This window comes from Drosophila grimshawi, unplaced genomic scaffold (genome assembly GCF_018153295.1).
Source record: "Drosophila grimshawi isolate 15287-2541.00 unplaced genomic scaffold, ASM1815329v1 contig_848, whole genome shotgun sequence".
Taxonomy (NCBI): Eukaryota; Metazoa; Arthropoda; class Insecta; order Diptera; family Drosophilidae; genus Drosophila; species Drosophila grimshawi.
In genome coordinates, this window is record NW_025063692.1 from 15,822,315 (window position 1) to 15,837,087 (window position 14,773).

At 41.4% G+C, this 14,773-nt stretch overlaps 2 protein-coding genes across 3 annotated transcripts; both read left to right on the forward strand.

Moving 5' to 3' along the window:
* Positions 1–1,289: 1,289 nt before the first annotated feature.
* On the forward strand, positions 1,290–9,225 carry LOC6565055 (ATP-binding cassette sub-family A member 17). Its single transcript, XM_043216064.1, has 11 exons — positions 1,290–1,555; positions 1,626–2,213; positions 2,703–2,871; positions 2,930–4,594; positions 5,169–6,010; positions 6,095–6,441; positions 6,510–6,842; positions 7,319–7,472; positions 7,651–7,848; positions 8,165–8,926; positions 8,984–9,225. Exons 1-11 carry the CDS (start codon positions 1,290–1,292, stop codon positions 9,186–9,188), a joined length of 5,529 nt encoding a protein of 1,842 aa, XP_043071999.1. The 3' UTR covers positions 9,189–9,225.
* A 916-nt stretch (positions 9,226–10,141) lies between these two features.
* On the forward strand, positions 10,142–14,522 carry LOC6565054 (nose resistant to fluoxetine protein 6). 2 transcript variants are annotated; one of them, XM_032737992.2, is made up of 8 exons: positions 10,178–10,944; positions 11,028–11,290; positions 11,390–11,628; positions 11,696–11,919; positions 12,603–13,353; positions 13,415–13,608; positions 13,666–14,128; positions 14,186–14,522. In XM_032737992.2, the coding sequence occupies exons 1-8, from the start codon at positions 10,934–10,936 to the stop codon at positions 14,444–14,446; spliced, it is 2,406 nt and encodes an 801-aa protein (XP_032593883.1). In that variant the 5' UTR covers positions 10,178–10,933; the 3' UTR covers positions 14,447–14,522. The 2 variants fall into 2 exon arrangements, with proteins under 2 accessions (XP_001991782.2, XP_032593883.1); XM_001991746.2 differs by having other exon boundaries at positions 10,142–11,290.
* The last annotated feature ends 251 nt before the right edge of the window (positions 14,523–14,773 follow it).

Sequence of the window (14,773 nt, forward strand, 5' to 3'; positions counted from 1 at the left end):
GCCTGGTTGTTTCTGGCAACTGCTGGCATACCATGCCACATGCTTGAGATATTTTTAGTGTTTTGTCACACAAGCAGACATCTGTTTCTGAAATACTTACACACATACAAAAACGCGCAGAAATATAATTAAGATGTGGAGCCAACAGCAAAAGAGCTCCGTATGCATACACACACACACACACACACACGCACACACACACACGCACGCACACTCACACACTCACGCATATGTAAATGCATACACACACAAGTTGTTGTGTATATACATACATATATATTCATGTATTTGTACACATGTAGGTACATATGTATGTAAATTAGTAAGAAGTACATATTTATGTCCATGCACGGACTTCAAGAATTAGGCACAAGCAATTTTCGGGTGTTGCTCTTTGTGGTGCCAAATAGTCCCCACCGACATGTACCAAATCTATTAATCTCAGCAATTTGCAACACACCAAAAAAAAGCACACACACACATAAAGAAAACACATAGAAAAAAACATTAAACAAAAAAAAAACAACAACAATAACAAAAATGTATCCTAATATTCAAGGACACCTAGTCCTAGGCCCTTGTATTCGTAGCACAAATGCCTACACACACTTTGGCACAGCTCAACCGAGTACTCATAGAACTCATAGAGGGCCCAAAGATGCGCTTGCGTTGTCATCTTCAAGATGATGCTGTTACCGCTTTTTTGTGTTTGTTTCTTTTATTTTTTGTTTTTTTGTTGTTGTTGTTTTCCTTGTCTTTTTTAAGGCCATGACATGACACATGTCTTGACAAAGCGCATAAGGGTATTCCCAAGAACATTTATGATGATGCACACATGTATATATAAAAACATATCTTTAAAAAAAAACATATATGTTATACATATATTCAAAGTTTTTGTTAATTTCGTTATGTTAACTATTATTCAACTGTCATACATTTAAATAAATAGTTGTAAATCAAATTATGCTGTGTTGCAATATCTGGCAACAAAATGAAACAATGAAAAAAATGCCTAAAAGGAAACCAATATTAAGTTAAAACTTGAATGATATGTCATTTTGCAATATATATATATTTTATTTGTACGCATTATTTAAAAAATATAAAACTTGTAATAATTAAAAATATAACATATATTCCAAAAAAAAATATATTAACGCTTTTATTTTCAATTTTAATATTTAAAAGTAATCTGTGAGTTTTCTTTCCTTTCGATAAAATATAAATTGTGTTCTAAAGATAAATGAATTAGAATATAAACGTTAAGTGAAAGGTTACTCGAAACCATGCTGTGCAAAATTATGAATTGTCGGATTTTCTATCTGATGGTATCAAAAAACATAAAATGCCGAAAGAAGCGGAAGCTAACCCTCCTTGCAGCGATGATAATGCCTGCGCTATTTTCATTTTTCATATTTGTGCTGCGATTTGTGCCAGACAGTTCGGGTCTCTCGAAGACCACATTAAAAACTATACAATATGAAATGTGGTGGCAAGCACTTATCACTAAGATAAACAAGCGTCGCGATGAGATGGTCAAAGAGCAGAAAACGTAAGTTGCACAGAGTTTAATTCAATAGTCGTTGAAGGAATATGTTGATTTGGCAATTTGCGTATTTTAGTTTTCAAAGCAATGTCTTCATACCAAAAATAACTGTAGGGTATGCCCCAAACGTGACAGCTGGACTACATCAACTTGTTGAAGGCGCCGCACGGGCCATGTCCATGGAGGCGACACAGATCTACAGCTGCAGTGACTGCGAGACGCTGCGCATTCGGGCAACCGCAGAGCATTTTATTGCCAGCGTCTGTTTTCACGATGTGGACGAGTTGCAGCGCGGTCTGCCCCAAAAGTTACATTTCTCAATATTAATGCCATCCGAGTTGAGGTTCTATGAGGACACCTGGATAGGCGATAGCTGGAGAGTGAACACCATGCTTGGCAACCCATCGAGCGTATCTAGCTATGTGCTGGAGGGCTTCACATCTTTGCAGTATTACATTAGCAGTGAGTACCTGCGCATAGCATCCGGCAATGCTGAAATACCGGAAGTGCTCCTTCGCCCCTACGAGTCAAATAAGGCCGTTCAATCGCTAATTGGCGAGAGCATCGATGCGTCTGTCTTAGTGCTTTTACTCGGATTCATGTTTCCAGTCACAATTTTAACAAAGGTTGGTACTTCAGATGTATATGCAAATAAGGCCATCAAGTAAGCATTTTAGCAAAAGTCTCAAAATGGTTCTTTAATAATATTTTAAAAGGAGTTTGATTTTGATGGTGCTTGGGAAAATTAGGAATTATTTTAAAACCCATTAAAAATTCATAAAATGTGTATAACAGGCAGAACGAAGGAAGTAAGGAAGCCCGACCGATAAAGTATATAAATTCTTGATCAGGATCAAAAACTGCCACCGTTTCATATATATCGATACATATCGATTTCCGATTACATTAAAAGCTACAAGTTGAAAGGCAGAGCATTCTTAGTAATATATATTATAGCTTGACATATTATTGATTAGCTGCTCAAATTCCATCAACAGCGGATAAGAAAAATCCATGTTGTAGTCGATTCTTACTTGTTTTATATTATTAGTATCTTGGCAAAAGTCATCAAATTCGAACTTCTTTTTGGCCACAAAATACACCGTCACCTACACTCACTTTACACAATATCCATCCACATCCTGTCTATAAGTGTTTTTCATATTGCTTTGCGACAGGAAATAGTAGAGGACCGCGAACAGTCAATTCATTTTGCACTGGATAAAAACCATGCCGGCACACGATGGCAATTTGTCGCATGGTATTTTAATGGCTTGTGGCTGCTGGTCATAGCCTGTGTGAATCTTACCCTGGTGCTTAAGGTATGCCGCCTATTGATTTGTTGGCCTTAACAGTTATGCTTAAGATAATCGTTTGTAGATTGAGTGGAGCGGTTACTCGTCGGTCTTCAAAAAGTGTCCATGGTATATAATGTTATTCTTCTTGACGTCCTATGTGCTCTCCGTCGTAGCTTTCTCTTTACTTATAGCCACCACAATGCGCACCACCAAAATGGTGGTAGCACTGGTGCCAATCTACTGGATACTGGTGCCGCTGCCACTAATCCTAGGACAGTCGTTGGACTCAACGTCAAATGTTGTGTTATTTGTAGCCTCTTTTCTATTGTGCAATGTGACAATGTCTCAGGGATTGAGGCGCATATTGTACTTTGAGCATGACACTAAAAATATGAATGTCGAACAATATCTGAAGACCACTCTGATGATCAGCGATCCAACGCTTTTAATGTTTATCGGCGCTTTTTATGCCCAGACCTTTGTGTATGTCCTGCTGGCGGCGATCCTCAACGGCAATGTGTGTCCCTGTGTACAAAACTATATCAAGTGTACGCCATGCCGACTCCTGATGTTAAAGCTACACAGATGGGTAACTCAACGACAACGGCGGAAAAACCAAGTCAGGCTAAGCAAGATCGAACTCAAGGAGAAGCTGCCCAAGGGCATCACTGAGCTCATGAAACAGACTGAAATAACGAAAGTGGTGGATCCGCTCAAAGACCGGACACAAGAGCAAATACCAAATAAGATAGAAACTCAGCAATATAGCACAGAAGATGATAAGGAAACTAGCATCAGTTCCAGCAGCGAATCCGATGATATTACAGAGCTTGGCACACGGCAATATTTACTGGACAAACAGCTATTGGTTTGGTTGAGTCACCATGACTTTGATCTTGAAAAATCGTCAGAAAGCGAAACGGATCCAAAAGGAAGTGTACCCCAGTTTTATTTGCAACAAGCGACACATGATCCGTCCACTGAGCCCAATGACGATATCGAATCTAGCAATGTGGAAGAGGATGAAGTAGAGGAAGCCGAAGACGATGAAAGGCGTCAGATAGTCATTGAGTTCAAAAACGTTTGCAAAATGTATGCCAAAACATTTGTGGTGCACAACTTTTCGCTGAAGGTGTATCAAAATGAATTGTTGGTTATACTTGGCCACAATGCGGCCGGAAAAACAACCCTATTGAAGATGGCCGCCGGCCATACGCAGCCAGACTCTGGCAGCATATTCATCCAGGGCTATGACGTGATGCAGCAACCCGCGAATGCCTTCGATCAAGTTGGCATTTCACTGCATAGCCCGAATCTCTACACCGAATTCACATTCGTCGAGCATCTGATCTACTTGTGCCGCTTGCGGGGTCTTTCTCGCCACCAGTCGCAACAGGATGTCCACTCGTATCTGCGCTGCATTGGGGCAGAGGAGCTCGGCCAGTCACCCGTCACGATACTAACGCCTGGTCAGAGGCGACTCTTGCAGGGACTGTGTGCATTTGCTGGACGTACGAGAATTGTGTTGCTCGATATGCCGTTGGAAGGCGTGGATGCGGAGAAACAACGCCTCTTCCATAAATTTGCATTGAGCGAGCGGCAGCATCGCACGATCTTAATGACAACCAACTTGCCCCATGTGGCCAGTAAACTGGGCGATCGGATTGCCCTCCTGGTGAATGGATCAATGTTTGCATGCGGCAACGCGAGGCGTCTACTGCAACTGAATAAGAATGTTTATCGACTGGTAAGCAGAATTAAATACACTCAGAAGAAAAATTGCCTTAAATATTAGAAAATCACCATACTTTTAGAGGCATGGATAGATCACCTTATTGTTCAGAAAATATGTATATATATCTGAACTGTGTTTTTAGGGTTTTTCTTTGCTTAATTCCGGCGCGTATATTTTAAAAGTAAATCAAAATATGTTTAAGTTTCAGAGCGTTTTTTTATTATTATATATTATATTATATTATTATTAAATATAATAATTTAAAGATTTTACATTTACAAACATTTTGTATAGTTTAAAAATTCATAAGTTTTAGTTTGAAAAACTTACGATTTGTGAGTAATTTCTGAAGTATAAAAAATATATTTCTATGCAAATATATTTTATTTTTTTATTTTTTGTATGGTTAAAAAGTATTTAAAAAAAAGAACATATTTTGAGTGCGTATATGGGATTGTAACAAAAAATGAAATTGGTTTTCAACAACATATCTGTCTCTATATTTATAATGATTATTGGCTTTATTGGGAAACACTATTTGGTGCATGTTTTCTCTTCATTAATATTGTGTGTGTCTGTCTTACAGGTTTGTTCTCTGGGCATCATGTGCAGCTTTCAGAAGCTATTGGCATTTTTCACCCAGCACATACCCCGTATGCAGCTCGAGTCCAAGTTGGGCGATACAGCCGTCTTTGTAATTGAGGATTGGGACTTAAACCATTTGTATACATTATTGAATTTGCTGCCAGCAAACAAGAAGGAGTTGCGACTAGATAGTTACCAGCTAATGTCGAACTCTCTCGAGCACATTCTACTCAAGGCCACGATGTATAAGCCAACAAAGGGCACGGCACGCGGGAGCAGCAGATTGCCAATGCTGGCCAGTCGGTTGCATCACGTCGAACAGGTACAGCATTTGACAAAAAAGGAACAGTTCGTGATGAAAAGCGTACTGGTGCTGAACCACATTGAGGTGGTGCTGCGCAAATGCTTTCTCCAAGACGTACGCAACTATGCACTGGCATTGCTGCAACTTTGTCTGCCCAGTCTGTTGTGCGCCTGGAGTCTGTCCATGCTCAATGTACGGCAAGAGCGCCAGGCGATTCCAACACTCCCAATGACAATGAACCGTTTCAAAAATCCGATTACGTTGCTGAGACAAAAGTATTCGGACGTGAATGCAGTGCGGGCAGCGGGTAAACACTATTTCGATTGCGCCACACTCGGTCAACGGATTATCCAAATTGAGCCGAACATTGAATTAATGAAGTTCATGCGACTGCATATGGCAGAGAACATGATAATTACCGATCTGAATTTCGTTGTGGCGGCCAAATTTAGTGATGAATCAGTTGAGGCGCTTTACAACAATAAACTGATGAATGCGGCGCCAGTCAGCCTAACACTGGTGATGGATGCATTGGCAGTGTGGGTTCATACTGCTCTCCCAGCCACTGCCTACCATCATTTGCTAATATCATATTATCTACACATTTATATGTATCTTTGCAGTGGATTTGTGAACTCCAGTTCTGGCATCAGCGTTAAGCTTGAGTTGCTGCCCTTCGCCACTCTGCACACGACATATCTGAACAGCGATGCCAGCCGCTTGTACGAGTTGCTGTGCACCGCAACCAGTTTATATTTGTGTTATGTTTGGACGCTGTCGCTGCTGGATGTCGGCGAGGGGCGTGAGACGGGCCACAGACGTGTGGAACTGATTGGGGGCATGCGTTATGGCACCCTAAGCGTTGCCAACTTCATTTATGGTATGCTCAAGATAGTCGCCAGTCTGATCCCGCTGAATGCAGTCTATCTCGTCTTTCACAGCTCGTTGCCATTGGATACCTATGATTATTGTGAGTTGTCCATTGTCTGATACCTAAATATCGCGACAGCAATCAAGCCAACCAACCCTACCACCCAGTCACACTTCTATATATTTTCCTGCTTGCTGGTCTCTGCGTAATGTCCCTCAACACACTGGGCTCCCTTTGGCTGACAGAGTTGCGCATTGGCTATATACTAATTCTACAATTTTACTCGATGGCCATCGTCATGTATCTGTCGCGGCACGGTTGGACGGAAACACGATTTGATGGTTACGTGTGGACCTTAATGTTTTTGCCATATTATGCACTATTGAGCAACCTGATGCACATCAATAACATCTCGCAGATAATCCATATATGCACTGATGTGCAGACCTACAAGACCAGTGTCTATTTGGAACACTGCCAGCGAGTTCCAAACTGTTGTGGTATGTATTAATGCCCATGAAATTATGTAAGATTGCAATGCAAAGTAGATGCTATCACTATTTTAATCAATAGATTTGTTTTTACTTACACATATTATACACATGTATATTGAATCATTTATATACATTTTATTCTGATTTGAATAAGCATACGAGTATATTAAATTATTATTATGCTAAATGCATGCGTAAGTTTGCCTCAGCGAAAAGACTTTAATACATCTCCCAATGCAATATTTATTATTGTTATACTTTATATTTATTATTTATTTATATATATAAAATGGTATATCTAACTACTAATTCTTCTAATGGCCTAATAATAAACATGCCGAATATTATTTCAATAGACTTTTCTACGATTCATTTAAGCATTTATAGATATTCAGCTCCAGTCTAGCCTTAAATGGGCAGACAAGAAGTGTTTAATTACTCATTGTATACAAATAAGTAATTGCGATGTTTTCATTCCTTAGCTGAAATAAAGCAAGACTTCTTTTATTTCGATCAAACGTGGACGGCATACCTTACTGTTCTATTGATCTGGACATTGCTGTATCTGTGCCTTGGTGTGAATGTGCCCAAATTGAAGCCACTTACTAATACGGATGATTTGAAAAGTGACAGTCAGTAAGTAAAAAATCAAAATTGTATTTTTTGCTGTCTGTCAACTTTTATAAATTTGTATGCTCGACACACATATTTCTGGAACACTTTATGTGGCATACAATTCAATTTGAGACAGTGCCAAATGTTCCATCGAAGTAACATTTTTGATTTATTAAGAATTCTGGCTCCCTCATCACAGCCCAGACAGTTGCTTTGACCAGCGAATGCTGCATTCTGCAAACCGAAATGAGCTGGACAACACGTGGATCAATGAGAAGATTCGAGTGCGTACATTGGAGCGTCAATTGGCAAGGACCAAGGCGTTGCATGTGGAGAACTTGGGTGTTTGCTTTTCAACGCAAGTGGTTTTAAGTCGAATTAACTTTATGGTGGAACGGTACGTGGTTAACATATGCATATGCATCTGTTCTATTCCATTTAATTTATGATTTGGGTATTCATTTTGATGCCAAGATTCGTTTTGACAAACACATCTCTTCTGCTGCTTTTCCTACTCTTGAATAATATGGATCTCATCTGTGATCAAATTGAATCTTTACGAAAACAATGTCTGCTATTTGCCATCATCTTATAAAGGGTAAAGATGGCGTCCATCATAAAGCCAAACTGTGCCAGTTTTTGTCTATATTAAGTCAGAGAGCCGCCTCAAATAATTTAATAATTGATGTAGTTAATTTTGTATTTGTTCGCAGTTACCAAGCCGTATCGGTGGTTGGAGTTAATGGATCGGGTAAATCGGTGCTGATTAAAGCGATTCTGGGCGCCTATCGGCACAGCACAGGGGATGTTAGCAGCTGCGACAGGCGTTCCAATCAGTTCACTGAGCACGACAACTATCAACTTATTGGCTATTGTGCCCAAAATGACACGATCTCGGATGCAATAACGGTTATCGAGTACATTCAAACCCTACTGATTATACGTGGTCTGCGCACGGCAAGAGCTCTACAGGAAGCGAAAGCATTACTAAACATATTCGATTTGTATAGCAATCGATTTCATTTGCTATCCCATTGCAGCTGCGGTATGCTGAAGCGGTTGAGCATTGCCATATCCTTGATTGGTTATGCGGGCATCATTCTTATGGATGAACCCTTTGCATATCTGGATGTGCGCAGCCGTCTAAATATCTCCAGTCTAATTAATTCGCAGTGCAGTCATGGTCATGCTGTGCTCTATACCTGTTCGGATCCCAAGCACTGTGACTTGGCTGCTCGGACGGCCTTGCTACATCGTGCGAGCCTCTGCATCATTGGTGATCGAAAGGATCTGCAGCAGGACGATCTAGCTGACTACATCGTCGTCGAGTCACGAATTGAACTGAATAATGATAGCGGCGAAGCGGAGTACCTTTGCTTGTCGAATCCGTCCACGTGTTGGAACACCAACGAAAATTTGGTCTTCCTTCAAATCTGTTCAACAATTGAACATTTTTTTCCGCATGCGCTCATTAAGTGAGTATAAAAATTGCCATTTTGTGTAGTTCAAGTTGTACAAATTGATGATTTCAGAGATACGATCAATCAATGGGCCTGTTTTTGGCTGTCAAGCAAGACGTACTCCATGTCATTTATCCTGGAGACGCTCAACCAAAATAAGGAAATCTTTCAACAATTTTCAATTGGTTCGCCGTTTCTGAAATCAATATTTCACTCCATTGTGGAGCATCCCAATGAAACGCATCAATTAGTCGAAGATGAGGATGTGTTGAATTGATTGCGATATTCTTTTAATGTTGAATGTGTTTCTTTCATCTTGTGGACTTCATGCCAAGAACAAGATATATATAGATATACCAATATATATATATATAGATATTTCATTGGGTTCGCTGTCTTACTTTTGTTAACTTTCGCTTAGATCAAGTAAAATACTCTTGATTTTATATTCGCTTATTGCTTATTGCTAGTAGCCGAATAAATTTCGATTTTATTTCGCTCAACTCATAAGTACACAAAATCTAATAGTGCAAAGAGAAAAAGTCGCATACAGAAAAGATGTCAACATTAGTTCAGTGTCCGAGAAGTGCTTGCAACAATGCCCCAATCTGAAAGCAATACAGAAAGTGCCACAACAAAAGAAAAAGTAGAAATAGAGTTAAAAATAATTTGACAACTTTTTTGTAGTGAAAAATAAATGATTTGTATATTTATATAATTTAACAAGCATCAGTTTATTGAACCAAGCAATACCCTGTACTGCAAAAACAAACTTAACTTGGCTAGTCTCTCTTATCAATCGATGATCTCTTCTATATTTTTGATCTGCAGTTGATATACAAAAATATAAAACTAAACACTCATTTCTATAATATTAATATTAATATAATATTTTATGATGATTTAGTGTGTGGCAATCCGTTGATAGTTTTGATTTAATAGTTCAAATGTTAGACGAGGGCATCTTCCTTGCGGTGCTCAGAAAGCAACCGCAAATATTGTATTTATTTATATTTATTTATTTTTTGCAAGCTAGGGACCACATATGTATTTAGAAGTGAATAAAAAAATATTCGAGTATTTGCAACGAATGCGTTTCAATTTTTGTTCCTTTTTGTTGTGTATAAGCAATTTATTAATAGCATTGAGGCCCAGAGAAAGTGCAGCATTCGTGTTCCGCACAGAGAGCATAGTGTCTACACTATGATAGGCATACAAAATATCATTTATTTGGGAATATTTTGCAATGGGCACAATTAGTCTGTGTGAAAAGGTTGAATAAACTATTTGGAAAGAGACATACACAAAACAATACCACTTCGACTTCGAGTACAGCGAGCCCCAGCCACAGCCACAGCCACAGATTTAAACAACTGACCTCAGCTGGATTTCAATTAAATAATCATATTAAAATGGTTCGCGGCCCAACAGCGAATTGTATCATTTGCTTAGCACTGCTATTTGTCAGTTTATTATTGCCACCGGGCACCCAAGAGCTGAGCCGTGACCTGTGCCAGGGGTCGGACGATGCGGCTGCTTGTGCGCAGACATCCGAAGCTGTGGGCGGGGGCCGGAAGTTGACCTCACGACGAGCCGCTGGGCGTAAGTTTAAATTTCATCCAATTCAGCGAACGGATGACGACGACGGCGACGACGACGACAACGATGACGACAACGACGACGACAACGATGATCATAATAATAATGATTCAGGCGTTTATAACATGGATGATGATAATGAGTTGGATGATGATGATACTGATGCGATCCAGGCAGGCAGCCAACCGTCAAGACGTCAAAACTATAATGACGATAATGATGATGAAGATGATGATGATGATAACGACAATGGCAGGGCTGATGATGACGCTGATACAAACGCTGTGGCGGAAGCATCGCTATTTAGCCGTATTTGGAACAGTTTTATGGATGGCAACGATGCCACTGAGTCGGAGACGGAGACGGAATCTCCATTTACCAATATGCTCAACTGGCTGAACTGGCTGACCGAGCAAACAGCAGATGTCGCTCAAGTAGGCAAAAAAGACAAAAAGCAAAAAGTACAAAACAGCAATATTGATTGGCTCACATATTTAAAACGTTGGCCGTTCAACAGCATCTTCCCCGAGGAGCCACCAGTTGTGAAACGAGAGCGGGAACGGGAGCGGGAACGGGAACGGGATCGGAGTCAGATAAACCGGGATGTTAGCGGCAAAAAAGCGCAACAGCGGTCCAAGAGTGAGGAGAATGTGGAGCTGCTGATTCACTCGCTGCCCGCCTTCATTGGCAACGTGTCGCAGGCGAGGAGCGGAGAGTGCCATCAGCAGTTGGAGCTGCTGCATCGCCAGCTGCGCGCTCACAAATTGTGGACGTTGCAGAGTAGGCTTTATTTTGAATGAGCACCACCAGTGATGGATCGATCATCTCTGGTGGATCAGCACCGATGTCCTTACATTCTGTTGCTTATTTCAATTGCAGTGCTCGATGCCACTGGCAAAATCGGTGCCGGTCTGCTGCGCGGCAACATTAACCAGTTCGGTGACTTTGACCAATGCACCAAGGTGTCCACATCGGTTAAGGTGACCACAAAGCAACCAATTCGAGTCCTTGGCAAATACTGTTTAGCCCAGATCGAGATGCGTTCGACGGTCGGCAGCCTTAAGGAGCCGCTACACTTGTTGCACGGACGCGGACTGTGGCACGGCCACTTGAAAAATGTGAGTAGCATACCCAATCGAAATCAAACCCCAGGGGATCTGCTACAAAAAAAAACACATTTTGCAGCCCAAGCACTTTGTGCCACGTTACAACATCGCCAACTGGGGTATCTGTGTGCCGCACGCCTGCTCCGCCCACGTGGTGCACAACATCATCGAGACAAGCCTCCGGCCATACAATGACACTGGCATCGAGTTCCATATCGATGTGCGGGACGAGCACTGCACCACCAAGCAGCGGAAGAGTTTCATGAAACTCTTGTCCAAGGACAGTAGTCTGGCAACGGGCATGTGAGTGTAGCTTGGCTTTAATAACACAATTTCACAATTTCCTATGAGAATATGTTGGCCTTGTGCAATGTCCGTAATCCGTAATCCGTGATCCTATCCGTCTGTCCGTCCGCAACTTAACTCGAGAAATCGATATAATCGAAAGCAACAAATAAAACCACATGTTTTCCGCAATTTTAAATTTAAAGACGCCAAAATTTGGTTGGTCGATTATTGGGCACATCCTTCAAAGATCTGCATCGGTTATTCCCTTTAAAGATATATAGAAATAAAAATTAAAAAAAAAAAACTTTAAACTATTCCTTCCTTGAAATTGAATTTTTAATTTTCTTATTCAATTATTATTTTCTTATTTGCGATGCTCTTTTTCAAATAGTTGCTTTAATTGCCATATTGTAGTCATCTAAAAGTAACCTAGCAAAACTGCATTATATCTTTCTGATTCCATATTATGAATATGGATAATAAAAAGCTAAATTTACAGTCAAATATTACTAAAAAAATATATATTCGAAATTCAGTTTTAGACTGAATTTTGTTGCTCCTCATTTATATTTATATACCACGATTAATAACAAAAGTAATATTATTTAATGGAGGCTAAACATGCCACATATATATTCTCAATGGTTCAGCTCGTGAATGAATACATGAATATGATTTTTGTGCAAACCATTTCATAGATTAGGCATTGCCGCACTTGGACTGGCCTGTCTCTTGGCGCTCGTTTGGGAGCATTGGGATTGGATTAGCTGCCAGTTGCAGCGACTACAGCACAATGCCAATGACGAATCCGCAGTGGCGCCGCCAGATAAGACTGATGAAGCTTCAGGCACCGAGGATATCGAAGAACCCCAACAAGTTGCTGATGAAAGTACAGCAGAGCAAGTGGACGCATCCGGCAATCCGGCACTGCATCTGAGGCTATTGAGTGCCTTTTCACCGCAACGCACTCTACAATCTCTGATTTGCCTAGAATCGCCGGATATTGAGTTTCCCCTAATTCATCTGCTCAAGATACTGGCCACATTGATGATATATGTTAACCTCAAGTTCATTATGGCCGGCCACTTGCCGTTAACGAATCGAGACGCATTTGTCGGCACCGTCAACCGCTTCTGGGGCGTAACATACCGCACTCCCCTGCTGTACAGCGATATGTTGCTGTTGCTGAGCGGCTTCCTGGTCGCTTACCAACTGTCGCACGACATGGAGAAAACCTGCCGATTGAGTTTCCTGCGCAATGTGAGCCACAAGGCGTGCCGCTATGTGCCCAGCATACTGGCGGTGCTCGGCTTTCAAACCTGGATACTGCCCCACCTGGGCACTGGTCCGCTCTGGAATTTGCTGGTGGGTGAGAATGCGCGTCTATGCGAGCAGAATATGTGGCGGAGTGCCCTAAGTGTGCAGAACACTGGCGATCTAGAGGAAATGGTAACTATAAAAATAAATCCAAATACAAAATACAAATTATTCCCACCTGGTTTGATTTCAGTGTTCGCCGACCACAGCGCAATTGTCATTGGATATGCAATTGTATTTCTTGGGCGCACTCGTCGTCTGGCTGTATTTCACCGATCCGGAGGCCGGATTTTTCCTTTGTGGCGCCTTTCATGCCATCTCCGTTGCAGCGCGCTACTCGCGCACCCAGCGGGATCATCTCGCTCCGACCCTGTTTCACGGCATTCAGTGGGTAACCCAATGAAACACCACCAAACGTTTATTCACATGTTTATTCATCAACAGTATCAGCAAATTCTATCGCACTGCCAATTTAATTTACACCTCGCCAATTGCGCGGGCAACCACTTATCTGCTTGGCATCGGAGCCGGCTTGCTGTTACGCAGCGAGTCCGGCTCCTTCAGCATTGCACCACGTTTCCGGCGAGCGGGCTGGGTTCTGGCAATGTTGGGGATTGCCTGGTGCTTTTGGTCGCCGGCGGACGGCATACGCAGCAAATTCGTTTACAAGTCTTCGGAGGCAGCTGCATATTTGGCCTGGAGTCCGCTAATACTCGGCCTGGGCATATGTTGGGTCATTCTGATGGCCCCCCTGGACAAGAGTCTAGTGCAGCGATTTCCCAACATTGCGAGACCTGTGCTCCTTCTCTCGCGCATGGAGATTCCCCTGCAGCTTGCGAGCTATGTTGTTGTGCTCTGGAATACGGCGAGTGTCAAGGAGCCCCATCAATTTCAGATCACAGATTTGGTACGCATTATCCATTGGGTTACTCGAATCCATCAAATCATTAGCCGATTCCTATAGGTAAACCTCAAGGAGCTGGTGTTCATTGTGGGCTTTGCGATTATTGTGTGCTTCCTAATTGACTTTCCTGCCCAGCACATTGGATATTTGTTGATGGATGTCGTCTTCAGTGAACCACTGCTGGCAGCCGTCAATGTCAAAGAGAACACAAGCGATGCTCCCGACGAGGCGACAACAGCTGAGAAGTCACCGGATTCGCCAGAGCCTATCGAATCGATTTGGTCCTCCGAATCCGAACCGGACGAGGAAAAGTCCAGCTAAATGTAATGTTTCAATTGCACTTATTTAAACTACTTATGTATTTGTATTGCCATATTAAAATTTTGTCATTCATTGATCCGCTTCTTATACATGTAGCCAGTATCACAGATATAGCTAGATATAGCTATATATATCTAGGTTCTAGATTTATGTGGAATACATTTGGCACACACCGAAAAGTTTGACATTCCTTTAAATAATTCTTTTTCGATTCATTTTGGATATTTGTGCACAAGTTTTTTTGTAGAATTTGATTTATTTTACATATCTCGACAAGCATTTCTAAAGATTCTGTTGCTTGCAACTCAACAACTCCAACTGATAACT

Bases quoted from the DNA above. Each gene is read 5' to 3' on its own strand.
- LOC6565055 (XM_043216064.1), top strand. From the start codon at position 1,290: ATGCTGTGCAAAATTATGAATTGTCGGATTTTCTATCTGATGGTATCA. The intron at 6,442-6,509 runs GTGAGTTGTCCA...CCTACCACCCAG, and splicing joins ATTGGATACCTATGATTATT to TCACACTTCTATATATTTTC. The intron at 7,473-7,650 runs GTAAGTAAAAAA...CCCTCATCACAG, and splicing joins GATTTGAAAAGTGACAGTCA to CCCAGACAGTTGCTTTGACC.
- LOC6565054 (XM_001991746.2), top strand. From the start codon at position 10,324: ATGGTTCGCGGCCCAACAGCGAATTGTATCATTTGCTTAGCACTGCTA. The intron at 11,291-11,389 runs GTAGGCTTTATT...TTTCAATTGCAG, and splicing joins CAAATTGTGGACGTTGCAGA to TGCTCGATGCCACTGGCAAA. The intron at 11,920-12,602 runs GTGAGTGTAGCT...ACCATTTCATAG, and splicing joins AGTAGTCTGGCAACGGGCAT to ATTAGGCATTGCCGCACTTG.